Source organism: Loxodonta africana, chromosome 6 (genome assembly GCF_030014295.1).
Source record: "Loxodonta africana isolate mLoxAfr1 chromosome 6, mLoxAfr1.hap2, whole genome shotgun sequence".
NCBI lineage: Eukaryota > Metazoa > Chordata > Mammalia > Proboscidea > Elephantidae > Loxodonta > Loxodonta africana.
This window is the reverse complement of record NC_087347.1, coordinates 4,651,187-4,678,156: the sequence shown is the minus strand read 5'-3', so window position 1 is coordinate 4,678,156 and position 26,970 is coordinate 4,651,187. Positions and strand designations below refer to the sequence as shown.

The following is a 26,970-nucleotide window of genomic DNA, read 5'->3' as shown; positions in this document are numbered from 1 at the left end:
GGCCTGCTCTGGCCAGCCCAGGGCCAGGACAGAGCCCCAATTACTCAAACGTTTGACACTGAGTCTCCAGGAAAGGACTTGTGGTGGACGGGTCTGCCACCCACCCCCGGAACCTGCTCTGGCCAGCCCAGGGTCAGGACAGTTCACAGGGAGTCCGTGGAGAAGTAGACACTGGGGCCTGCCACTCCCTCGAGAGGATGTTTGCAATGAGGAAAGGTACTAGATGCACGACACCCAAGGGAACAGAGACTGGTGCGCCCACTTGGGCTGGCTCGGCAGTCCCAGCCCTCAGCCAGCATCTGAGTAGGGCCTGGCCTGCCCAGAAGCTCCAGCTGCTGCATCCCCTGCCCCCAGCAGGACCCTGCTATGGCCCCTTCCTCTGCAGCCCCCCGGCCATGGCTCCAACCCTCCATGAGGGAGTGTGTGGGTAGGCTGCGAGTCCCCCACCCCACTGCCCTCCCAGTTGCTGCCTCCCATCTGCCCTCTGAGCTGCTTATCGGGTAACCAGATCCAGGGGCTCGTTTCCACGCCTGAAACAGGAAGCCTGGCCTGCGTGCGAGCGCCACAGAGAGCCGGCCAGGGTGCCGGGTGCTAGGTTGCTGGGGTGTGGGGTGTTGGGGTAGCTGGGCTGAGCATGGCAGAGCAGCAGGCGCTTGCAGCCGCCAAGCAGGGGGACCTGGCCACCTTGGAGCAGCTGCTGGAGGACGGGGCCCTGGGTCAAGGCCCCACCGATACACTGGGTGCCAGCCTGGTGCACCACGCCGCCCGCACTGGCCATCTGGACTGCGTGAAGCTTCTGGTGCAGCGGGCCCAGCTGCCCGGCAACCAGCGGGCCCACAACGGGGCCACCCCAGCACATGACGCTGCAGCCACTGGCCACCTGGCAGAGCTGTGCTGGCTTGTCCGCGAGGGAGGCTGCGGCCTGCAGGTAAGTGAGTGCCTGCTGGCCCAGGGCAGCCACAGACCCCTGGGGAGCTTGGGAGGTGTGAACCCAGAAGGCCAGGTGCCCCAGCCCTAGGCCACTGGGTCCTGTCCTGGGCTTCTGAAGTCTGAACCTTTTTTTGTGTCCCTGGGGACTGCAGTCGGAGGGTCTATCTCTGTATGGCTGGAGCTGGGTTTGAGTCCCAGGCCACCCCAAAACCAGCATACGTTCCTTGAAAGCCAAGGCCATCTTCCAGAGCACCCTCTTATTCCCCAGCGAGAAACCACCTGCCACTCTCCTACCTGCGTCTCTGCACACAGTCCCCGTCCCCTTCCACCAATAGGAGCCCTCAGCCTGGATGGTGGGGGTCTTGCTGGTGTTCAGGACCCCTCTCCCTCATCAGGCCTGATCTCGGGGGCCTGGTTTCCAAAGCAACTGGATCTGGTCTGTAGAGACGTGCAGTGGGAGTTGGGAGCCGTGGGCATCAAGGAGTCGGGGGTGGGGGGTGGGGGCAGAGAGTGGGAGTGGCTGGAAGGGAAAGGTCACACAGGTACCTGTCTGGGCATCTCTCTGGGGCCCCGCCTCCCTTTTTCCTGCCTGCCTGTCCCCTTTGTGGAGGCAGAGGACTCTCACTGTCCATGAACCCTTGGGGGACGTGGGCCAACCCCCGACAGGACAACCCTCTCCCAGAGGCCAGAAAGGCCTGCTGGGTTCCTGGATGGGGAGACAAGGAGTGGTGGAGGCAGCTCAGTCTCATGGCCTCTGCACTCCTGTTCTCACTGGAGAACCCCAGAGGCAGCGGTGGGAACCGTCCCCACTTCTGGGCGTGTTCTGATCACAGGCCCTCAGGAACAAACTAACGCCCCGACCCAAGACTGCTGGGTATCGGTCAGCACCCGTGGTCTCCTGGGACCTGCCAAAGGCCCACAAGCCCATCCCAGGCGCCATGGGCAAGTGGCACCTGCCTTGCTGGCTGAGAGGAGAGTTGGGGTGGGTGTAGGTGAGCAGCCGCTGATCTGGGTTCGAGTCCCAGCCCTGCCCCTTACCTGGAGCAGACCGCTCGGCTCCCAGCTTTGAATTCACAGTCCTGGTGGCAAGGCCTCCCCTGCTCATGTTGTGCCACAGGGAACCCTCAGGATTGGGCAGTGTGGCCTCATGGGGGCCCTTGGCAGCCACTCTGCGCGTGGTGGTGTTGCCAGCTGGAACGGTCCAGCGAGCCACTTGGCCCACGGTCCCACCTTTGGCCTTGGCAGGACCAAGATGCCTCAGGCGTCTCCCCACTGCACCTGGCCGCCCGCTTCGGACACCCTGTGGTGGTGGAGTGGCTGCTTCATGAGGGCCATGCAGCGACACTGGAGACGCTGGAGGGAGCCTTGCCCCTGCACCACGCTGCTGTCAGCGGAGACCTGACCTGCCTGAAGCTACTGGTGGCTGCCCACAGCAGGTGAGCAGTCCGCACTGAGGAGGGAGGGCAGGGGGAGGGGGACTGGTGGGCTGGGAGTGAGGCTCTGAGTGGAGGTCTGGAAGGGCCTTGAAGCCCACCTGGGCAAAGGGGCAGACCAGGTTCAAGGCCAGCTACAGGAGGTGAGTGTTTTAGCTGTGAGGGGGTGGGATTGAAGGGCCAGGGAGAACAGCCAGGAAGCTGCTGGAACAGCCCAACGGGAAGCCCGCGTGGTGCTCAGGGTGCTCCCGGCCTATCTGGGGACAGCTCAGAGCCCTGGAGCAGCAGCAGACTGGAGATGCCCAGGGAGGGGGGCCTCAATCAAGTGAAGTCAATGGAGGACTGCGAGCGGCCACTCAGGCAGCCCAAATGCACCCCCTGAACTGGGAGCCCTCGAGGGTGGTAGCCCTGTGTCCACATCATGTAGTGGATGAGTGAGGAAGAAAGGGCAGGCCAGGGCCAGGGACAGACCTGGCTGAGGCAGGTGGCCACAGGGCTCGTGTCTCATCCTCAGGCTTCTCCAGTCCTTGCCCACACACGGACACTCACCGTCATCATAGTAACAGGCACTTGCGAGGTACAGGAGCGGGGGGTGCTGCCTCAGGACCCCGTCTTTCAGGGCTGCTTCCTGCTGAGAGCGGAACTCTCCTGTCCACCCAGCCCTCAACACCGCCTTCTTTCCCGTCACTGGATTTTCTCCCAGTGAACCACCTGCCCCTACGTCTGCATCTTCTTTCTGAGGGAGCAGCTTATCTGGATGCCTGGTGGTCCTGGCTGCCCTTTTGGTCCCGGCCAAGCCCTGACAGCCCAGGTGTGGAGCAGCCTTCTCACCCCCTGGTCTGCGCACTCTGTGGGCCTCCCCGGATGCCCAACAGGCCGCCCTGGCCTGGCCACCCCACGGTGTGTCTTTTGGAACCACAGTTTTTAAAGTAGTTGCCACCCTTTGACAATGGGTAGACTTCACATTCTCAGGCACAAAGTCACACACACTCACACAAACACGTGTTCATTTATGTACACTAACTTACACACACAGAAATTCATACACACACACATATATGCGTTCATTTATACACACTAACTTACACTCATACACACACAGAAATTCACACACACTTACACATATGCATACTCACACACGTTCACTTATCACACTATCACATGCATAACTCATGTGCACATGTACACACTCACACTCACACACACTCACACATGCACGCACTCACACACACATCCTGTTCCTCTATAAAAATGGGAAGGCCTGGTGCCCCAGGGCCCACACTGCCACCTGGCACCACCCAATGGAACCGAGTGTGGGGCTCAGTTTGCCCCAGGCCCACTGACCAGGTCACCTGGATCTCACCTAGCACTGGTGCTTGAAGCCACCTGCCCCACGCCTGATTTGGGTCTAGGCTCCTCCGCAAGTCTGGGGAAAGTCGAGGGCCCTCTACCCCACAAAGCGCACAGAGGCCCAGCATTGCCCTATGGGTGCATCCCGTGACTGGTGAGTGGACCCTGGACTCTGCAGGCACAGGGACCAGCCCTTCATTGGCAGAGTGAGCTTGCCATGGGTCTAGAGCCAGGGACCACCCAAGTGACACAGAGACCACCCAACCAGGATCCCACGTGAGGCACCCTCATGTCCCTGGGACAGAGACAGGGAGGGTCTGTTTCTGTCAGGCCCTGGAGAAGGGGAGAGGAGGGACTCAAACCCAGGTGCAGGCCTTTGAGTGAACCGTTCAAAGCTCAGGGTCTCAGTTTCTCCCTCTGTCAGCTGAGGCCTATGACTGCACTGTGCGGCCGCAGATCCTCTGGGGAGGGTCCCAGAGTCACGGGAACCCCCATGGGAGCAGAAAAGTGTTGTTGGGTATTCGTGAGAGCAGGTCACTCCCCACAGGTCCCTTCTTCCACCCACCCTGCACTGAGGCCCCAGCCCCTCAGCATCCAGCACCGTGTGAGCCAGGGCGCACAGGTTTTCCATCTCAGGGATGCCCAAGCAGCCCTAATGCTGGTCAGAGGGGACACAGGGGACCCAGAGGCAGAGACGAGCCTTGGCGAGTTGGGCTCGATTCTGTCTCCACAGGGACAACTGAGAATCCGGAATCCAGTCCAGGCCTGTGACCCTTTCGGGTCTGGAAAGATTGGTGCTTGTAACCCGGACCCAGAGGCCCAGAGGGAAGGAAAGAAGGAGCTGGGGGGTTGCTGCTGCCCCCAAGGCAGGCTGGGCCACCTGGGGTGCCCCGCGGGGGACCCCAGAACCTGGGGCAGCAGCTGTAGGAGTAGGGAAGCTCGTTCACAGTCAAGTGTCCCATAAAGGGCAGGGGTGGATGGTGATGCCAGGGGGTAGGGTCAGCTTGGGTAGAGGACTACTGTCCCTGTAGCTCGGTCACTGGGGACCAGGGGCTTGCTCCTCTGAGCTCTACAGCGGCTGAGGGCAGAGTGGGATACAGGAGCCCCAAGACCCTGCCCTGGTCCGTCCACTCTGGGGTGGCCTGGCTGGCTTGGGGTCCTGCCCACAGTGGCCCTTTTCAAGAGTGGGCACCAGGCTCTAAGAGGTTAAGTGTGTGCTCAGGGCTCACTGGCAGGGGCTCACCGGCAGGGGGCGCTGTCCCAGTTGCTGCCCCACTGGGCTGTTCAACCCTCCGCGCAGACTAGGAAAGGTGCCCCCTGCCCGTGAGCCCCAGGGCCGGGCATGGAGGGACTGGGCAACGGGGTCAGTGGCCCTCTCCTCCATTCCCAGCTCTGCTGGTAGTGGGCCGTGCAACCTGTGCGCCTGCAGGTGTCCCTGTAAGTGAGCGGGTGCAAGCAGGGCTGCCCTTGGCTGACACAGCCCCCTCCCCGCGCTGCGCCCCCTCCCAACCCAGCGCCTCTGAGCCGCCCTCCCTCCCTCCGCAGCGGTGTGAACCGGAGGACGCGCAGCGGCGCCTCGCCGCTCTACCTGGCCTGCCAGGAGGGCCACCTGCACCTGGCGCAGTTCCTGGTGAAGGATTGTGGCGCCGACGTGCACCTGCGCGCCCTGGACGGCATGAGCGCGCTGCACGCCGCCGCTGCCCGCGGCCACTACTCCCTTGTGGTCTGGCTGGTAAGAGGGTCCCTGGCCCGGGGGAGGGAGGGGTTCCTGCCCCGGAGCTGCCTAGGAGCCAGTCTGGGCTCTCAGTTTGCCCACTGGAGGTGTGGGCACCCACGAGGTTGTTGAGAGTCAGATGAGCGGGTTAGCAAGGCCAAGAGAACCAGGTTAGCAAAGGTACCAAGCCCCTGTGTGCAGGAGGCCCAGGCTTTAGCCACTTCGTGGCCCTGAGCTGCTCCTGAGTGGCTGGGCGCGAGGGTCTCCAGCCTGTCAGAGCTCCATGCAGAGCCGTGGAGCAGTTCACCTTCTACCCCTGGGGCCCTACTCCCCCAAGGAGTCAGGGCGGGTGGCACCCCAGGGGCTCAATTTCCTGTGTCCAACACCAGCCAAGCCTGGCCTGGGCCCCTTGCCTGGACTGGGGCCCTCAGCCCTTCATTCTGGCCAGGCCAGGGCAACATCCCCCAACCAGGACCAGGTGCCACCCCTTTCCCCCCACCAGACCCATAGAGGGCCCATTCAGACTTCTATACTTACAGAGACCCAGTGGAAAGGGGTGGGCCTCCCCCAGAGCTGACATTGGACGGGAGGTGGCTGGGCAGCGGGCTGGGCCCACAGCAAGCTCCAGAGAAGGACACACGCTGGCAAAAGAGGGAGAGCCTGGCCCCTGGGTGGGGCAGGCCAACCGAGGCCCTGGAAGACCCTGAAAGGCCCTGGGTGCTTCCTGAGGGCGCTAGGGAGCTGTTGGAGGGCACAGACCTGACTAGCAGAGACCCGACTGAGAGCCGTCTGCTCAGAACCTCCCACACTTCCCTCGGCCCCTCCCCTCACAGGTGAGGGTCACTCTCACCCCAGGGCCTTTGCTTGTGCTGGGCCTTCTGACTGGCATGCAGCTGCCCAAGGGTCCACACCAACCTCCCCCTTTAAGATGACAGCGCCCCCCAGCCCAGCACTTGGTCTCCTCTCCTGCTTGCGACCCTCCATGGTGCCACAACCTGGCAGACAGCATATTTGACTTCATTGTCTTGTCTGCTGTTCATTTCCACCACCTGGAATACAAATCCAGGAGTTCCATGAGGGCAGGGACTGTCTGCTGCATTCCCCAGGCCTGGTGCTTAGCTTAGCAGGTACTCAGGAGGTGTTGTGGGCAGTGGGGAGGGAGGGAGCAAGGAAGGAAGGAAGGAAGGGACTCCCCGTGGCCTCGGGGTGGAGTCCAGTCCCCTGGCCATGGCACCTGCCTCCAGCCTCCCTGTGTAGAGGATTTTCCAGGCTACCCTCAGCCCCAAGGCGCCCAAAGCGCCATGCCTTGTGCACTGTCTCCCTCGTGTGGCTGCAGCAGGTCTGGGCCTCAAGCCAACATCCCCAGGCGCCCCATCAGGGCTCCTATATGGGGTTGGTGTGCTGATACCGGTTTAGGGAGCAATCAGGACTGCGCCTGGCACCCAGGACGCTCCTTCTTTCCTCCCTTCCTTCCATCCTTCCATCTTGGCTTCTTCCCACCCTCCCTCCCTCCCTCCCTCTCTCTTCCTTCCTCCCTCCCTCTCTTCCTTCCTACTTTTCTCCCTCCCTCCCTCCCTCCCCCATCCTTCCTCCCTCCCTCCCTTCCTTTCTCCCTTCCTTTCCTTCATCAGCAAATGGGGCCCCTAGATGCCAGGTGTGGGTGTTTTCATTTGATGCATGAAACCAGCCCCTGGGGGTGTTTGGTTTAAGATCTGGGCAGATTTAGGGTCTATGATGTCTCCAGATAAAAAAAACGCTGAGGCTCACTGCACCCCCATAGTGAAGCCTGGCTCTCATGCTGCCCTGGAGTTACGGGGACGGGTCCTTTGAGCTAGCTCTGTCCCCTGAGCATCCTGGGTGGAGCGAGACTCTTGCATCCCTGACAGCCACAACTTCTGCTGGGAGCCCCCTCCCCTCTCACCTCTCTTTTCCCGTGCCCTACTCTCCCCTCCCCTCCTCCTTCCTCCTCCCTTCCCCACCAGGAGCCATCTCCCTACTACTCCAGCTTCAGCCTGCTGGCCTGCCTCCCTCTGCTCTTCTGTCCCAGGTCACGTTTACAGACATTGGCCTGACGGCGAGGGATAACGAGGGAGCCACAGCCCTTCACTTTGCAGCCCGAGGCGGGCACACGCCTATTCTGGACCGGCTCCTGCTAATGGGTGCCCCCATCATGAGAGACTCCTGGGGTGGGACCCCGCTCCACGATGCAGCTGAGAATGGGCAGATGGAGGTGAGGTGGGCGTGGGCAAGGCGGAACGTCAGGGCGTGAGACTAGGAAATTAGTCATTGAGCACTCGCTATGTCTGGGCCCTCACTAACTGTACCACTCAAACCTTACCACAGCCCCGCAAGATAGGTGCTCTTCGTCTCCTTTCACAGATGGGTAGACTGAGGCTCAGAGGGGCAAGGTCACTTGCCCAAGGTCAAGTGGCAAAACCAAGATCCAAACTCAGATGAAAACCAAAACCCATTGCAGTCGAATCGATTCTGACTCATAGCAACTCTATAGGGCAGAGTAGAACTGCCTCATAGGGTTTCCAAGGAGCAGCTGGTGGATTCGAACTGCTGACCTTTCGGTTAGCAGCCTCAGCTCTTAATCACTGCACCACCAAATCTAGCTCTCATCCTCGGTGCTGGGCTCCTTCTGCTTCCATAGAACTCCTACTGGCATCCCTACCTGGGGTACCCTCACAGGACTGACCACGACAGTCTTTTGAGGATGGCACTTGGCTGCTGGGCCCTCGGACGGGAGTGCCTTCCCTGGCAAAATTATGCCTGGGGGTGACATGAGCCCCTCTGCTATTATCCAGACAAACCTTGGGGCTCACATGGCCCAGTCTCAAAGGAACAAGTCCCAGAAAGCCAAAGCAGACAGTGATGAAGTCCAAATGCTGAACAGCCCATCAGAGCCATGGCCAGCCATCTAGGAGGGCGTGGTCTAAAGGCCAGGTCACGTATAGGTTTACCTCTCTGCCCGCCCCACCCCGTCCTGGACAGCACGTTCCCAAAAAGCATGTCAGTCCATCTCCCTGGAGTCTCCTGGGTTCCCCCTACTGTCCCCGAGCCCCAGGGGCAACCCTGAGACAGATGCCCCAACCTTGGCTAGAGGGACAGTGTTTTTTTTTTCCCTGCTTTAATAAACTTTATTTCTTAGAGCAGTTCTAGGTTTACAGAAAAAATTGTGCAGAAAGTCCGGAGTTCCCATAACCCCTCTCCCCTGTACAGGTTTCTCCCCTTATAAACATCTCGCACTCGTGTGGTACGTTTGTAACAGCTGATAAGCTGAAATCGACACCCTGTTATTAACCAAATTCCCTGGTCTACAGGAGGGTTCAGTCTTCAGCTGTACAGGCCTGTGGCTTTGACAGATGCGTCATGCCATGTGTCCACCATGATAGCATCATACAGAATAGTTTCGCTGCCCTAAAAATGCCCTGTGCCCCACGTGTTGTTGTTAGGCACTGTCCAATCAGTTCCAACTCATAGCGACCCCATAGGACAGAGTAGAACTGCCCCATGGGGTTTCCAAGGAGCGCCTGGTGGATTCCAACAGCCAACCTTTTGGTTAGCAGCCTGAGCTCTTAACCGCTACGCCACCTGGGCTCCGTTGTTGTTGTTAGGTGCTGTCAAGTCAGTTCCGACTCATAGCGACCCCACGTACAACAGAAGGGAACACTGCCGGTCCTGCAGGATCCTCACAATCGTTGCTACGTTTGAGCTCATTGTTGCAGCCACTGTGTCAATCCATCCTGCTGAGGGTCTTCCTCTTTTTCGCTGGTGGTGCAGTGGTTCAGCGCTCAGCTGTTAACCAAAAGGTTGGGAGTTCAAACCCACCAGCCACTCCTCAGGAGAAAGATGTGGCAGTCTACTGCCGTAAAGATTGACCAAAACCAAAAAACCAATCCCATTGCCGTCGAGTTGATTCTGACTCACAGCCTTGGTAACCCTATGAGGCAGTTCTACCCTGTCCTAGAGGGTTGTTATCAGTCAGAATCGACTCAAGGGCAATGAGTTTTATTCACCCCAGAGATCAAACCTAACTCATAACAACCCTATAGGACAGAGTAGAACTGCCCCATGGGGTTTCCAAGAAGCGGCTGGTGAATTCGAACTGCCAACCTTTTGGTTAACAGCCAAGCTCTTAACCAGTGCGCCACCAGGGCTCTTCATCCCAGAGGGAGGATTTTAATTGGAGGTGCAGCTGAGTATTCCATCCTGGGCTGAGATTCTCGACGGGCTGAGATTCTGGATGACTGTTCCCAGCTGGGACATGAAGTGTCGCTGGGGCCCCAGGTGCCCTCTCTCAGCAGCATCACCTCAGAAGTGCAGTCCAGCAGCAAAAGTAGTTAGTGGTCCTCGGGGTCTTTTAAAGAATATATAGGAGAGCCAGCTCAGTGTCCCGCAGCCTTCTCAAAATCGCTTTGAGACTTCGCACCCAGGACCTGAAGCCCCTTCTACTGCAGTCTGCACCCTCCGCTCAAACTGCCCCTTACTCTTAGGAGGCAGACTCTGCTGCCCTGGGCACTTCACCACTCATCCCTGCTCCCCATCCCAGCCCCCTCCCCAGCTCACCGGGAAAAGCCCCCCCAGGCACTGGCTCCTCCACCCCACCCCAAGGCCAGAGCCCTTCTCTCTGCTCTCCTGAGGGGGTGCCTGCCCATAGCTGGCTCCCTGGCCTCCTCCTGCCTCAGCCTCCCCGTCCCTGCACACCTGCTTCCACCCCAGGCACTGGCTCCAGAACGTCTTCACGCTTCTGCCTCCCAACATCCCCTAGGGCAGGGTCAGCAAACCTGCTGATCAATTCCAGCCCACCTCCTGTGTTTAGAAGGCCCCGCAGGCTAAGAAGAGTTTTCACGTTTTAAAATGGTTAAAAAACAAGCAAAAGAAAAATACTTCCTGACACAGGAAACTTTCATTAAATTAAAAATTAAGTGTCCGTGGATAAAGTCTCTGTGGAGCGCAGGCGCACGTTCCGGGATTGTCTGCGGCTGCTCTCGCCCTACAAGGGCAGAGCTGAGTGGAGCATTTGCCCCGGGGCCTTTACAGCGGGTGTGCCTGGCGGGTCTGCTCCCCTGCAGGGCCTCAAGAGGATGCACTCAGCTGTCAGGGACAGTGGCTAAAGTGCACAGGAGTCGTTCTCACTCAGTGACAAGTCTGGAGGTGGTGGCTGCGGCCGTGGGCTTGTGTGTTAGCAGGGCCAGCGGGCCGCAACTTCACCTTTGGGCCCACCCTCCTCAGCATTTTGGGGCCAAGACGGAGGCGTCCTCAGGCCTAGCCCATTCAGTTCAAGAAGGCGGCCACCTGGGACCTGGGCCCGTTGACGGCGGGAGGAAAGTTGAACCAGGAAGCCCTTCCGAGGCACTTCCCCTTCAATCTCCTAGACAGGATGTGCAAGAGTCCACCTGGGCCTAGGCATTCACGGCCCAAAGGGGGAGCTGACCAGGACCAGGGGGTCAGTCTTGACTCACCCCTGTGGCTGGCCAGAGTCCTCCCTCTCTGAGGTTCTCCTCCAGCTGGCTAAACAGTTGGGGTGCCATTAACCAGTAAGAGGGGGGCTAACGGTGTGTGTCATGTTGCTAGTTGTTGGTTGCCATCGAGGCGATTCCGACTCATGGAGATGCCACGTGTACAAAGCAGAACTGCCCCATAGGTTTTCTTGGCTGTAATCTTTTGTGGAAGCAGATTGTGGTGCACTGGGCGGGTTTGAACCACCAACCTTTAGGTCAGCAGCCAATCGCAAAGTGTTTGCCTGTTAGTGTTATCGTCCCTACTTCTCAGAGAGGTTCAGTTCTCTGCCCAGCTCACTGACCAGCAAGCAGTAGAACCAGGACGTGACCAGGGTCTCTGTGGCCTCGATGCCAGGCTCACAGGGGTGTTCCAGCCCCCTGATGATGATTCAAGGAGCCCTGGTGGCACAGTGGTTGAGTGCCCGATTGCTAACCGAAAGGTCACCAGTTTGAACCCACCACCAGCTGCTCCACAGGAGAAAGGTGTGGCAGTCTGCTTCCGTAAAGATTCCCAGCCTGGGAAACCCTAGGGGGCAGTTCTACTCCGTCCTGTAGGACTTCTATGAGTCTGAATCGACTCAAAGGCAACAGGTTTGGTTTTTGGTTTGGGTTATGATTCAGCATTTATTCCCAGCCCCCCACAGCCTTTTCACCCAACTCCTGTCTGATGCACTGACTCTAGGGGGCGGGAGGGCTAATTGCACCTGTACAGGTGAGTAGCCTGTAGTCCGGGGGCAGTGGGTTCCTTTGGGTCTCAGTTTTCAGTTAGACTGAGTGAACCCAAGGAAGCTGAGGCCCAACTGGAAGGAGCACGGCTCGGGTGCAAGGGGGTCAAGGGCACAGGGGAACCCGGCTGAGTCCTGGCTGAGTCCTGGGAGCCTGGGACAAGGTTGAACCCCAAAGCCCCTGTTCCTTCTTGTGTGGATCCGCATAGCTCAGAGGGCTGCTATGGGAACTGGAACAGGTTCTTGTGCCGAAAGCCTGGAGCTGGTAGCTAGGAGGGCAAGGCCGGGCCGGAGCCTGGATGCCCCTCAGACCCCATCGGGACAAGGGGGGCCACAGCTGCCATTAGAGCAGCTGGTCTGTGTGTGGTGCCAGGTGCAGTTGGCGCCAGAGGGTGGCTACTGGGGCGGGCAGGGGTCACCGGCAGGGCTCTGGAGCTGCTGCCCAGACTCAAGTCCTGCCTCTGTGGTGAATGGGTGGCTCCTCAGCCCTGGTGGCCTTAATGTCCCTCCTGGGCAGTGGGCCCCTGGCGCCCAGGGACTGTCTGCAGTGTGCGCAATGGGTCACGAGTGTGCTCTCCCACTGCAGTGTTGCCAGACCCTGGTCTCCCACCATGTGGACCCCTCCCTCCGGGATGAAGACGGCTACACAGCAGCTGACCTGGCCAAATACCACGGACACCAGGACTGCGCCCAGTACCTATGGGACATGGCCCAGCCGGTGAGGATGGCTCGGAGCCCCATCCACCCAAGAGGGGTTGGGGCAGGCCCTCTGCTGCCCCGGACATGTGGTTTGCCAGGGGAAAGGGGCCTGGCTGGGGCTGGGCTGGGGCTGCAACAGGGCCTGTGGCTCTGGCAGGGGCTGGGCTGGGCTGGGACTGGAATTTGATCACAGAAAGCCATTTTCTGGGCCACAGGGACCACACTTGTGACTCTGGGGCACCACCCTCCATGGTTATGAGGATACCTGGTGAGTGGGAGCAGGGCCCTGGGCCCCTGATGAGGCTTTGGGCTCTGGCTGTCCGTCTGCTCAGCACGTGACCCTGGTGCAACCCCAGGAAGACAGGGCTCTCCTCAGGGTGGGGAGCAGGTTCTCGTCCTGGCTCCACCCCTCCCAGAGGTGTGACCCTGGACAGCCTCACCACCTCCCTCAGCCTGTTTCCTGGTCAGTAAGGAGGGGACCTAGTCTGTCCTGTTCATACCTGGTCCCCAGCTCCCAGCAAGGAACAGGGCTCACCAAGTACTTGTTGAATGAATGGATGAGTAAATGAACAGATAAATGAATGAAGGGCAGGTAAGTGAACAAATGGGTGAGCAAATGAATGAACGAGTGAATAAATGGGCAAGTATGTTAATGAATGAGTGAAGGGCAGGTGAGTGAAGGACTGGGCGAGCAAATGAGTGAATGAATGGATGAGTGAATGAATGGGCAAGTGTGTGAACAAATGAGGGAAGGAATGGCCGATTACTCTGTTTTCTATCTTGGCATTGAAGTAATTTGGGTTTTTTTTTTTTTGGAAAAAAATCCGTATCTTTTAAGATCTTCAAGCGTACTACCACACAGATCAGAAACAAGAAAGTGGTATTAAACACAGACACAGGGAGACTGCAAAATATAACTCATCCTGTGGCCAGGAGTTTATTTTCTCAGTCTGGAGGCCAAAAGTTTGAATTCAGGCCATCGGCTCTAGGGCAAGGTCCTTCTTTGTCTCTTCTGGCTTCTAGTAGCCGCTGGCAATCCTGGGCACTCGTGGGCCTGTGAAGTGTCTGTCCCCATCTTCATATGGTGTCTTTCCCCTGTGTGTGTGCCTCTCCATGTCTGTTCTCCATTTTTCCAAGATACCACTTGGAAGTGATTAGGTTTAGGACCCACCCTCCTCCAATATGACGTCATTAACAAAAGAAAACCCCTGTTTCCAAACAAGGTCACATTCACAGGCACATTTATAGGCATGATGTATCTTTTCAGGGGATACAATTCAATCCACATGGCCCCCTTCACTGGGGGTTCCCCAGCCCCATCTGGGCTGACCCTGCAGTCTCCCCATGCCCCCTGGTCCAGAAGCCCCCTCCCCCAGTGCCTGAGCCGCCTGCCCCAGCCTGTGGTGGTCTGTCATACCTGCTCAGCGCTTGCAAACCCAAACCCTTAGCTTTTGAGGCTAGTCAGTGTGATTGACCATGGGTATTGTTGGGAACTCAAGGTTAGGGACTGAAGCCTCCTTCTTTTGTCTTCGCTGCAATGAGAGGAAGGTGCCGGATGGCTGCTGGGAAGTGCTGCACTCCATCTGCCTAGTGGTGTGGGCTGCTTTGATGCTGGCGAACTACCAAACTGGTCTTGAACTTGTAGGAGGTCCAGTCCAACCAGCCACTGCCAAACCTACTTCATGGAGCCCAGGGCTCCCCGGGGGTCCCCTGCTCAGGAGGACAGGGTAGGGAAGAATTGGCCCCCCCCACCTCACCAGCACTGGGTGTGGAGCAGGGGTGCCAGTCTCTCGCCACTGGCTGGGAGGCCCCTGCCACATCAGGCCTGCTGGGTCCCTGCTCGGTGGGGAGGGCAGCTGTCAGCTGGGGGCCAGGCTGGGGGAGCCGTGCCTGATGCAATATTGATGGAAACACAATATCTAGAGGTCGCCACACTGGCTTCTTCCCGCTGGCCCCAGAGGAGGTGCTGAGACCTGTCACTGTCCCCACGATAGAGCAGCCATCTCTGCCTCCAGTGGGCTTGAGTCCCAGGAGAAGCAGCTTGGGAACAGGCTGGGCGGGTGGTGGCAGGTCTGCCCCATGGGAGGTGCACCCCCTGGGGTCTGTGGGACCTCAGGCCACCCAAGCCCAGCCAGGCCTCCTCCCTTTCTCTTCCTAATGTCCCCGTGACCTTGCCAAGGGCCTCTCCTTCCTGGGCTCAGTACCCAATCTGTGCAATGAGGAGGTGGGTTTCTCTGACATGGGATGGGGCGGGAACTAGAAGGGCCATCGAGGCAGCCTTCCAACCGCTCTCGTGACCTGTCTGGGCGCTGGGCTCATGGCTGTGGTGCCACCTCTGAGTTCGGTTCTGTTGGGTGGTGGGGCCTGTTCGCAGAGTGGAGCCCACGGTGTCCCCTCACAGTGTCCTCACTGCCACTCGGCCTGCCCTGAGCCCCCAGGCTGCAGCCACCCTGCAGAACAGAGCAGAGCAGAGCTTGGGGGAGGCTCAGGAGGAACCTGGGCCTCAGAGGTGGCAGGGCTGGTTGAAGCCCGATCTTCCTGGTGACTACAAGCCCTGAGCATCTCTGAGCCTCAAGTTTCTCATCCATAAAATGGGATCAAAGAGCAAATGAGATCCACATCAAACACCGGCAGAGCCCTGGCATGGTGGTCCGGGTACAGGCTAAGACCCTCCCCTGGGTCTGGACGGCCCTTGTCCTCCTTGTCAGCTGCCATGGATTCTGATCCCATTGGTTTGTTTGTTCGTTTGTTTGTTTTTTCCTGTGATCTTTATGGAAGTAGATTGCTAGGCTTTTCATCTGCAGTGCCGCTAGGTGGGTTCCAACTGCCAGCCTTCTAGTTAGCAGACTGCTCCCACCACCCAGACTCCTTCCGGTGGCCTTTTAACCCAAACCAAACCCACTACATCGAGTGTATTCCAACTCATATCAACCTATAGGGTTTCCAAGGCTGTCATCTTTACAGAAGCAGACTGCGACATCTTTCTCCTGCAGAGCGGCTGGTGGGTTTGCAGCCAAGCACTTTAACCACTGTGCTACTAGGGCTCCTTCTGGTGCCCCTTAAACTAAAAAAACCTGTTGCAATCAAGTCGATTCCGACTCAAAGCGACCCTATAGGACAGAGTAGAACTGCCCCATTCGGTTTCCAAGGAGCGCCTGGTGGATTCGAACTGCCAACCTTTTGGTTAGCAGCTGTAGTTCTTAACCACTACACCACCAGGGTGTCCCTGGTGCCCCTTAGGACTCTTCATTTTACAGATGGGGAAACTGAGGCCCAAGACCAGGCCAAGGAACTCTTCCAACTGTCTCCTCCCCCAGGCAAAGGCGGGGCCTGGCCTCCTCGCCAGTAACTGAATCTCGGCTGTGTGGTGTCGCTGATCCCTGGGTCATGATTTTCTCGGCCTGGGTGGCATTACAGGCCTGTAACCCGGCTCGGCATATATAATGCATGGCTGACATGCCGCTGCTCAAATCTCACCAAAAACACAGGACAAGAGGGCGGGCTGGGGGAAGCTCCAGGTCAGGCGAGCATGGCCACCACCCCCAGGTGCCCCCAAGCACATGCCTGGGCTGGGGGCAGCACGGGCCCCAGAACCTCAAGGACCGCAACATGAACCCCACCGCTCCTTTGGAGCCTCCCAGATTTGATTCATGTCCACAGCCTGAGGGTGTGGGGTGCGGGGTCGTGGTTTCTCTGTCACCTGGGACACCACAGTCAGGCTCTTGTGCTTGTTAGAATTCAGAGACAGCACCCTTGTGCTGGGGTGACCACATCCTTGTGCTGTCAGGCGAGCCCCACACATGCTGGGTCGGCCCAGGGTTCCAGGCTTCCATCATCCCCATCTTCCCAGCTGCTCTGTAGAGTTGTCAGCTGAGCCCTGCACATGCCGGGCCGGCCTGGGCTTCCAGGCTTCCATCATCCCCATCTTCCCGGCTGCTCTGTAGAGTTCCCCCTGAAGATAGGCCAGGAACGGAGGCTGGGGGTGGGACGGGAGGGAGGGAGTGTGTGGGGCCAACGTCAGCTACCCTGGTCCCTGGACCGACTCTCTGCCCCCTCCATTTTCTGTGGATGAGAGGTCGCTGCCACCCCTGCCAAGCCCTCATTCTGCCCTGGGGGGTGGCAGGACGGCTTCTCCACCCACCCCCCTGAGAGTAGATTCCACTGGGAGGGGGTTGCTGAGGGCTCCTAGGTGGAGGAGTGGGGAGAGGTGCTGTGAGGCTCGGCTCTGTCCAGGCAGGGGAGGGGGCTGAGGAGGCCATCGGGTGGCCCTGCTGGTAAGGGGTCTGCTCAGGGCTCGGTCCTCCTCTGACCAGCGTCCAACAGTCAGGCTCTGGCTTCTCCGTCCACGCTTGTCAGCTCTGGGTTATTAATGCTCAAAAGTCAGCTCGTTACTGATCCCTGGTGCTGACAGGAGACCGGGACTCCTGGGTGTGAGGAGGCCAGGACTCCTGGGTGTGAGGAGGCCGGGACTCCTGGGTGTGAGGAGGCCGGGACTCCTGGGTGTGAGGAGGCCGGGACTCCTGGGTGTGAGGAGGCCGGGACTCCTGGGTCTGAGGAGGCCGGGACTCCTGGGTCTGAGGAGGCCGGGACTCCTGGGTCTGAGGAGGCTGGGACTCCTGGGTCTGAGACCAAACCAAGAAAAAGACAAACCAGTTGCCGCCAAGTCAATTCTAACCCCTAGCAGCCCTGTGTGTTACAGTGTAGAACTTCCCATAGGGGTTTCTTGACTGTAATCTTTATGGAAGAAAATCACCAGGCCTTTCTTCTGCACTGCTGGGTGGGTCCAAACCATCAACCTTTAGGCTAATAGTTGAGCACAAACTCTCTGTGCCACCAGGGACTTATTTCAACATAGCAGGGAGTGTGAGCTCTGCATTTGTTTCATCCCCTTGCCCCCCAAGTTCCAGGGTGGCCCAGACGGGTGCTGTACACACAATGGGTTGTGCTGAAGCCGAGGAGCCCTGAACCCAGGAAACCCACCCTTTTATAGCAGGCAGTAAGCAAGTTCTCTTCCCTGGGAGCTACTCCTGGCAAACGCAGTGAAGAGCCACCTGGGGTTTGTATTCTGGGCAGGTCCAGCATATATGTAGGAGCCAGCTGAGACCCTCCCGGGCTGCCCCTCCCCCAGACCACTCTTCCGCCCAGGCCCACCCACCTGCCCTCCCTCCTTTGATGCCACTGCCGAGGCCTCTGGGCCAAAGACTGAGGGGCCCTCGGGCCCGCTGGGAGCCACCACATCCCAGTGGGGGCTCTGAGCAAGCCTCTGCCCTCTCTGAGCCTTGGTTTCCCCATCTGTGCCCAGGAGCTGTACTGGGGTGGGAGGGAGGATTCCTCTTGGTGGACCCTTTTCCAGAAAGGACCTCCTGTGAGGGTGGCTGTGACCCAGGGCCCTGGGGTCCCCTGGGGTCCGCTCCCCTGGCCACCGAGCCATGTAAGGGATTCCACACCCCAGCCCAAGCCCGTCTGGCCACCCGACACCTCAGCCTTCAAATATTCACGTGCCTACGAGGCTCCGACCTCCACCTCCACTGCAGGGGCGGCCACTATGACAGCCCCCGATGCCAACTGACGCTCCGCTTCGCTCTGCCGGGCTGCATCCCTGAAGGGGCGAGTCCGAGGTGGTGGCCATAGGGTCCTGGGCAGAAATGGGGCAAGGGGCCAAGGTGGTGGGCACAGACCCAGGGCTTTCCTGAGGGTACCCTGGCTGGGGCAGCCCTGCAGGCTGCCCTTCTTGGGGCCCAGCAGCCTCCTCGCAGAAAGGCATGACCTCACCTCAGCTATGGGCAGTGGAGGCTCAGGGAGGCCTAGGTCTGGTCACCTTGATCAGAACTTCGAGAGCACTGGACCAGTTGGGCGGGGGCCTCTGAGCACTGTCCTTGGGTCACCTACTACATGCCCTGGCCCAGCCACACGTCCCAAAATGGGGGCTGATTTTGCCAGGTGCCCTGCCCCTGCCAGGACCCTGCACTAACCTGATCCCTCAATTGAGGGCTACCTCTGGTTTTCACTGCCCCCTGGAGGGAGGGGATGGGGGGGCTCCAACCTGATGCCCAAGGTGGACTGCTCTGAGGGACACAGGGAGCCCAGGCTTTGCCAAGGAGAGACTGGGGCAGGCTGCTTCAAACTTTCTGCTATAAAGCTTTAAAGGGAAGGCGGTGCCGAGAGCCTCATGGAGAAGCAGGGAGGAAGGAGCAGGGGGGCACTGCTACCAGCCCCCATGCCAGAGCACCCCGTGATGGGAGACAGAGCCAAGGGCCCTCCAGTTGGGACTCTTTGAGCTGCCCAGCAGTCAGCAGCTACCTGGGGTGGTGGGGAGGTGCCTCTGCAGTGGCTGGGCGTGGATGCCCAAAACCAGCTTCTGGGGGCTGATCCAGGGGGCTCTGTGCCTGGTGGTCCTGGGCCAGGTGCTAGCCTTGGCTCTTCCCAGCCTGGACACCACATGGTGGGCTGTGAGTACAGCAAGCCCACCCTGAGGCATGCTCACAGCCACACAGCCCTGCTTGTGGGCTGAGAAGCCTCATAAGTTTGTCAAGTTCCCCTACGCCCAGGTGCCAGGCAGGCCGGCCTGGGTGCCCACACCTCTGGGGGTCCCAGCACAGCTGTGGTACCTGCTCTCCACTCAGTGGGGGGAGGCACACCTCTCCCAGGGCTGCGGGGCAGGATGGGGACAGCTCTTTGAGAAGGCAGCTGGGCTGAGAGCAGGGATCAGGATCCACCCACCTCTGTGTTCTGTGCTCCAGGCCTTGGAGTCCTCACCTGAAAGTGGGGTAACACCCTGTGGCCTCAGCTGCTGGGTACATGCCCCCCCCAATCCTGGCCCATTGCTGTCCACCCAGAGACACTGACGGGTCACAAGGTCAGGAAGAGAGGCTCCAGGGGTTGATCCCAGCACTGTCAGTGACAGTCAGGGAGGGGGCACATGTATAATTTAATGTATATCCTGAAAATAGTGGAAATCAGTGAATGAATCCACCCATAATGGCATGTGTAAGTGTATGTACACATGCATGTGCAAGCGTGTGTGGACATGCAGCACACATGTGTGTGAGGATGCATGTGTGTGCGTGTGTGTTGCATGTATGTGTACATGTGTTTGTGCATGTCATGTAAAGCCAAAATGAAGTGCAGGAAAGCCGGACTCCAGTCCTGACCCAGGGCCCGGAGGTGCTTGTTCACCCTGCCTGGGGGGGCCTGGAGCCGAGCCTCGGGACAGGGGATGTTCAGCCAGTGGAGGGGCGTAGTGGGGAGGGGGGGCACAGTGAGTGATGACACCCAGACAGCCGCTGTAGGGGTGTTTGGGGAGCCCTTCACCCAGCGTGGAGGCGAAGTGGGGACAGACAAGAGAGAGAGGACCCTTGCTCCTGCTCACGGCCCTCCTGTATCCTCCCCAGGGAAGCTGGCTAGGGCCTCACCCTGGCGGGACCCCCCCTCACTGGCCCCATGCCCCACCTGATAGAGCTGGGAACAGCCAAAGCCAAGGGCCTCCTGGGCCTCTGCTGACCAGGCCCGTCCACCTGCAGGTGCTGCTGCTGATGGCACCCCCGCCACCACCGTTCCCACCTCCCCCGCTGTTGGTCACCAGGCACTCCCTGGAGGAGGGAAGAGAGGGCTCAGAGCTCAGGAGCCTCAGCCGTAAGTACAGGTCTCCAGGCAGGACTCTGGGGTTGAGATCCTGGCCCTGCAGGTGGGGTGTGGAGGGAAGCTGAGCACACAGGACGGGCTGGGCGGGCCCCCTCCATTTCCCTCCCCTGCAAACAGCTTCCATCGTTTCCTTTATGGTCTTCGTGGCTCTCTTAAGGCAAGACGTTTTCCACAGTGAGCGTCTCTAACCCCCTGCCCAGCCCTGCCCAGCCCCTGCCCAGCCCCTGCCCAGCCCCTGCCCAGCCCCTGCCCAGCCCTGCCCAGCCCCTGCCCAGCCCTGCCCAGCCCCTGCCTAGCCCCACTCTCCTGCCTCGGCACAGGCTCCGTCAGAGCCTGAGGCCTGGCCTCCTGACTGGCGACCTTGCACAGCCTCGTCCCCCTGGGGCCTCTGCTTGGCCGAGGTCCGCTTTGGGGTCTGTTGCTGGGACCATGGCAGGTTTCCAGTCCGTGGTTAGCTTGAGTCAGTAACCAGTCCTCAAAGTACAGGTCACCACCCATTCGGGGGTGTGGCCAGCATTTCTGAAAACGGAGTGGAACAGCGTGGAAATACCAGCCGGCATCCTACGGAGTGAGGGCGAACACTCTTCAGGACACGCTTTAGTTACATACATCACACATGTGCATGTGTGTGTGCCTGTCTGGGTGTGCGGCAGAGTGTGCTTCCTACTCTGGGTTGTGGCAAAAACACCCAAGGCATGCCTGCGTGTACGTGCGCATATGTGTGTGTTTGCGTGAGTCGGAATCGACTGGACGGCAGTGGGTTTTTTTTCTTTTAGGTGGCACTTAGGAGTCCCTGTGTGTGGAGGGTAAGGGCTCACAGGGCCACTGAACACCACTCCTTCCTAGCCCCTTCCAGGGAGGAGCTGTGAGATGGATTGAGTGGGATGGGGAGCGGGTAAAAGGCAGGCTTGGTCCGATTCCATTGACCTGGCAGAAAACACCCAGCAATGTGTGAATCCACCTGGGGCCCCAGGCCACATGCTGGAGGGCTGGCTGGGTCCTTGGCTTCAGCCCAGGGATCCTTCAGGAAGGCCTGTGGCCTCGGGTCAGTAACAGGTGAGGCGCTTCTGGGGAGGAACCTCTGGGGGGTGCTTTCTGTCACCAAGCTGGGGGCCTCAGAAGCTGATATTTCTACTGTCCCCACTCTGCCCACCCTCTCTGGAAGCCCCTCTGACCCGAGACCCCCTTCCTCCCCGCAGCGGTGCACCTCAGCCCGGCCTGGCCTGGCCAGCCTGACCTGCCTCCCCCCAGGGAGCAGATGACCTGCACGGCCCCCCCAAGGGTCACCACCAGTGCCATGGCAGTCCCAACGGTGCGTCCCTGCTCTCCGGGTCTCTGTCTCCCAAGTTCCCCCACCAATGGCAAAGCCCAGGCGGCCTCGCACCAGGTCCCCTTGGGTGGGCTGAGGGTCACTCCGGCATAGCCCCAGGCCCTTCCTCCTGGCAGGGTGGACCCCAGGCCCTCCGAGACCTGGGTGCCCCACTGGCTCCTGAGGATGTCCCCCGGCTCTGAGAAGAGAGGAATTTCAGGGCAGCAAGCCATGAGGCATGTCCCAGAGAGAAGCAGCTCGTCGCCCCATCATAGAAAATGTGGGTGTCCTTCTCTGTCATCTCAAGGAGCCCCAGCCCATCACCCCAACTTCTGAGCTTAGGGTACCTCACATTCCCTGGAAGCTGCCATCATGAGGCCAGAGAAAGAGCCATCATGGGTTCGGTGGATCTGGGGCCTGCTGCCCTCGTCAGTGGCCCCCAGGCAGCCCTGGGATCCTCTGAGGAGGTTTGCTCCCCTTTCTCCTCCCTCTTTCCTGGGGCGTGAGAGAGACTCCTATAAATCCTGCCCACCCTTCCCCAGAACAGGTCGGGAACTCTCAGCGAGATGTTCTGTGCACAACTGAGTTTGGGAAACGCTGCGCAGCACGGTCAAACTGCACAGTAAAGGCACTGACAAGTCCTGCAGCTGACCGCTAGACCTTGCCCTGCAGCTGTTGCCCAGACGAGTTTACCCATCGACATGGCATGCTGGGGAAGCCTCTTCCAGGCCATACACAGGGAGGGAGGAAGGACTACTGGTTGCCTCTCAACCAGCGACCCTCTCAACACACCTAGGCGCCCCCCCCCCCGCCCCGCCACGCAGGGGGCACGGGTGGTTCAGCCCGGCCATGCCCTCAGGGGGTTCACACTGTCAGTCTGGAGGATGGGGTACTGGGACCCTGCAGCGCGTGACCCCATCTTACGCTCAGGGGGTGGAGACGGCGGCAGACGCCCCGGATTGCTTGGCCGTGCTGCAGCTGGAAGGGCTGCCCTCGGGTGACCTGGACGGGCTGGTACCCACGCAGGACGAGCGCGGTCGACCCATCCCTGAGTGGAAGCGGCAGGTGATGGTGCGGAAGCTGCAGGCCCGCCTCAGCTCCGAGGGGGCGCCTCAAGCCCAGGTGGGGCCCAGGGCGGGGCCTGGAGGGCTGGAGGGGCGGGGGCCAGGTGAGAGGGGCGGGCCTGGACGGCCGGAGGGGAGGGGCTAGAGGGCTGGAGGGGCGGGCCTGGATGGCGGGAGGAGCGGGACCGTGGGGGGCGGGACCGTGGGGGGCCAGGAGGTTTTGTTCCCGGGCAGGTGGAAACGCAAGGTGAGGCGTCTGTAGCCAGAGCCGGGACTCGGAATCCCGAGACCCAGGTATTCTGCTGTCTGCCCGCTGTGGCCTCGCGTCCTCTTCTGCTAGACAATGGCTTTGAAACCGATCCGAGGGTCGTTGCAGTGCCCTCGACCTGCTTTAGAGCTGTGGTCCCGCTTACTCCGTTATTTAAGGCTTTTTATTGGGGGCTTACCTGCACCAGGCACCTGCGAACAGAGCAGGTGGGGCCTTCCTGGCACTTATATTCCAGCAAGGGGGCAGGTGGTAAACAGGCCAGTGCACCGGGGGTGGGGCGGGGGATGGGTGGTGTGGGCAAAAGCAAGGCAGGGGAAAGAAAGAGAGGATTGGGCTTTTGTCTCTGGGTGGTCAGGGTGGTCTCTGGGGCAGGGGATGCTGGGCCAGAGCCTGGAGTGAGGAAGGAGCCACGTGGACATCTGGGATAAGCATCTTCCATTAGATAAGCAGCACGTGCCAAGGCCCTGTGGCATGCACATGCAGGGCCAAAGGAAAAGAGGAGGAGGCCAGGGCCCTGGAGGGAGGGGGGATGAGGCCACGAGGGGGAGGCCAGAGAGAAAACGTGGGTGGACATCATGGGGCTACCGCGAGGCCTCTGGGCGGCCTTTGAGAATCTGAGCAGAGAAGCCTGTGACTTGACTTGGATTTCATCAGCACCCACCCAGCTGCTGTGCGAACAGTGGTTCTAGAATCTTCCCCTAACCAAACTAAACCTAACCCGTTGCGGTTGAGTCGATCCCGACTCACAGCAACCCTACAGGACAGAGTAGGGCTGCTCCATAGAGTTGCCAAGGAGCGATTCAAACTGCTGACCTTTTGGTTAGCAGCTGAACTCCTAACCACGGCACCACCAGGGTTTCCAGTCTTCCCCTGCAGGCCTGCAATTCTGTCTGAAGCATGTGTGTGAAGCCCTGGGTCTAGACCTGCACTGTCCAGTACGATAACGCCAGCCCCATGAGGCTAATTCAGTCCACGCTACTTCAAGTCAAATGGAAGTAAAACTTCGTGCCTCAGTAGCACCAGCTACACTCCAGGTGTTTGGTGGCCACTTGTGGCTGGTGGCTACTGAATTGGACAGCATATACATGTCCATCATTGCAGAACCGTGGGTCGGTGTTGGCCTGGAGGCCCACCCCATCCTAGCCTGTCCTTCAGGTTGAGGGCCAAGCAAGACAGGGCAGGCGGGGGCCTCTAGCTCAGCCAGGAGGCCCCTTCTAGTGTTTCCTTGGGACGGGGGTGAGTCTCACGAGGACTCAGGACCACTGAGAGGCTGAGAATTCAGGGCAATGGAGGATGGGCTGGCACAGCCGGGCTGACCTTAGCCACAGCAAGGCAGAGGCTGGGGGTCCCTGGGTCGGACCCTCCTGGGCCAGACACCCTGCCCAGAACAGTGACTGTCCCCTGCCCCATCCCTGCTGGGTGGAAGGGATTGGGTCTCACTAGTGCAAAGTGCTGCCCAATCCCTGGCCTCTCGGCCACCAGGTGGTGAGGTCTCAGTGGAGTCTCCTCTCCTATGACCATCCACAGCAGCACCTCCTCGGGGTGCTGAGGTATGGAGGAGTCTGCACAGGCAGAGTAGGGGTACCTCTGTGTCTCCCAGACTGTGGACACCTAGGACTGTGTCCTGGTGCCAAGATGAGGCCTGGGGGCAGGGGGGAGCGGAGGGGGAGGAGGGTGAAGTCGGCTGCCCAGAGCAGAGTGGTTGAGGCTGCCCATTCTGGGCTGCTGCCTAACCACACAAGGTTCCGGAATTTGGTGGGGAGGGCTCTGAGGAGGGAGACCCTTTAGATGAAACATGGAAGAGGTGAGGGGGGATTAAGACGACATGTGGTGATAGAGCAGAGATGCGTCAGCCTCTCATGAGGGGAAAAAGGGGACCCCATGGAGGAGGATGCCTGCGCTGAGCCTCCAGCTCTGGACTTGGACTGGCCAGGCACCTCGTTTCTTCTCTCATCCAGGCCAGGACCTGCTGGGTGCCCAAGTGCTGGGCCAGGGTCCCGGGGGGACCTGGTGCCAGGCCACTGCTGTGCTGACCCTGCTCTCTCCATGCCCAGGAGGACAGCAGGAGCGAAGGTCCTGTGGAGCAGGCAGCCTGGCAGTACTCCCAGGCCCACCAGGCCATCCTGGGCCCCTTTGGGGAGCTGCTGACTGAGGACGACCTGGTGCACCTGGAGAAGCAGATCGCTGACCTGCAGCTGCGGCGCCGCTGCCAGGAGTATGAGAGCGAGCTGGGCCGGCTGGCCGCGGAGCTGCAGGCCCTGCTGCCGGAGCCCCTGGTCAGCATCACTGTCAACAGCCACTTCCTGCCCCAGGCACCGGGGCCAGAGGGCGAGGGGGCCAAGGCCCCAGCCGCGGTGCTGCCTGAGGGCAAGGTGGAGGTGGCGGAGGCTTCCACGGTGCCGGGCGGGCAGCCCCTGCCCTTCTGGTGCAGCCACATTGCCCGGCTGGTGCGCAGCGTGTCCCTGCTGCTTCGGGGCGTGAACGGGCTGGTGCAAGGTGAGGAGCGGCCAGCCGCCCAGCCCCCAGACGCAACCCCCAGGGAGGCCCCAGCCAGCCCCCCACGCAGCGTGGCCCAGCGTGAGATCCAGGAGTGTGGGGTGTCTGTGCGGACTCTGCGTGGCAACTTCGAGTCCAGCCTGGCTGGCCTGCCCTGTGTCCCAATCCCGGGGTCCTGTGAGCCGAGGTCCCAGCCTGGCCAGTGTCTGAGAGGTTGCTGGGCGGCCCCTCTGCAGCCGCACGGTGGCCCCGTGGGAGGGGAGCTTGGACCAGGTGACACGGAGGAGGCCAGCGACTCGGGCATCAGCTGCGAGGAGGCCCCATCGGAGGCGGGCGCGGCGCCGGGCCTGGACCTGGGCAACCTGCGCAAGGAGCGCATCGTGATTCTCTTCCTCAGCCACTGGAAGAAGTCCGCCTACACGCCCGCCCTCAAGACCGCCGCCCGCAGGACCCTGGAGGCCCGCCGCGCGCGGGACCCCCGGCCACCCTCCCCGCCGCCCAGCCAGGGCCCGCGGCTCGGCCACCGGTGGCAGCAGCGCAGCGTCATCGCCCACCTGCTGGGCAACTGGAAGGCCATCCTGGCTCACGTGCCCGCCCGGCAGCTGCGGCGGCTGAGCCGGCGGCCTCGCTGGCTGCTGTCGCCCGAGCAGTTCCTGCCGCACGTGGACGGGGCGCCGGTGCCCTACGGCGGCCTCACGCTGGACCTCTTCATGCTGGGCTACTTCCGGCTCCTGGAGTGCGACCTGCCGCCCGAGGAGCGGAAGATGCGCCACCTCCTCTGCTTCGAGGTCTTCGAGCACCTGGGCGCCCACGGCTGGGAGGCTGTGCGGGCCTTCCACAGGGCCGTGACGGACGAGGTGGCCGCCGGCCGTCGCGCCTGGACCGACGGCTTCGAGGACATCAAAGCCCGCTTCTTCGGCTCCCGCCGGGGCCCCACCTGGGACAGGGAGGCCAGCCGCCAGTCAGGTCTCACCGCGCTCAGGCCACTGTCCCCCGCCGCGGCGCCCAGCAGTGGCCCCCAGCCTGAAGTCCAGGGGCCAGGTGCCCAGTGGGGCAGCTTCAGCAACGAAGACATCTGCGGTTACATTGACAGAAGCTTTGCCTTCTGGAAGGAAAAGGAGGCCGAGATGTTCAACTTCGGAGACTGAGCGGAGACAGCTGCCTCGGGATGGGGATGGGGTTCGGGGTGCAGCCAGTCCTCACCTCCCCTCTCCTCCTTCACGCCCTGCAGCGGTCAGGTAAGCCCCAGACACAGCTGGCAGGTACCCACAGGCTTAGTGCCCCCTCCAGGCCTGCACCTGTGACAGGTCCTGCTTCTCCTGGACCCAGCTTCAGAGACCCCTCCCCACTGAATCCCACAAGGCCCCTCAGGCTCTCAGGCCCAGCCGAAGTTCACCCACTCTTGGTCCCAGCCCCGGGGCCTCTCTGCAGGATCACCCCCCTGGCTGTCCAGCATGCCTCCCAGGCAGTGGTTCCCATTTATGGTCCTTCAGCTGCTCCGCATCCCCTTGAACATCCTCTCCCTCTGTTTCTTCAGTGCTGGGGCCCTGCCCTGTCCAGAGCCTCGTCCAGCCTCCACCTGAGCCTTGGGGCAGCTGCCCCAGGCCCTGGTGCCACTTCTGCTCTTTCTACGACATTGGGCCTCACCGCTTCGCTTCCCCAGGTTTCTGTTTCCCCGTCTGTAATGAGAAGGCTGGGCATAGAAAGAGTGGGACCTTATGAGCCAGAGGCCTTCCTTCCAGACCAGATGACTCTCCTGAGTCTTCAGGGTCAGGGAGAGAGGGCCTGTACTGATGAACACTCCAGTCACAGCAGTTACGCCCCACAGACAGGC

At 60.5% G+C, this 26,970-nt stretch overlaps 1 protein-coding gene across 1 annotated transcript; it reads left to right on the top strand.

Annotated features, from left to right (window-relative positions):
• The first annotated feature begins 634 nt into the window (after positions 1 to 634).
• On the top strand, positions 635 to 26,657 carry ESPNL (espin like). Its single transcript, XM_064287400.1, has 9 exons — positions 635 to 928; positions 2,176 to 2,366; positions 5,259 to 5,445; positions 7,475 to 7,657; positions 12,246 to 12,377; positions 19,879 to 19,990; positions 21,199 to 21,311; positions 22,239 to 22,430; positions 24,695 to 26,657. Exons 1-9 carry the CDS (start codon positions 635 to 637, stop codon positions 26,282 to 26,284), a joined length of 2,994 nt encoding a protein of 997 aa, XP_064143470.1. The 3' UTR covers positions 26,285 to 26,657.
• The last annotated feature ends 313 nt before the right edge of the window (positions 26,658 to 26,970 follow it).

Coding starts and splice junctions, on each gene's coding strand:
- ESPNL (XM_064287400.1), top strand. CDS start 635: ATGGCAGAGCAGCAGGCGCTTGCAGCCGCCAAGCAGGGGGACCTGGCC. Junction 7,658..12,245: donor CTGAGAATGGGCAGATGGAG/GTGAGGTGGGCG, acceptor CTCCCACTGCAG/TGTTGCCAGACCCTGGTCTC. Junction 21,312..22,238: donor GTGCCATGGCAGTCCCAACG/GTGCGTCCCTGC, acceptor TCTTACGCTCAG/GGGGTGGAGACGGCGGCAGA.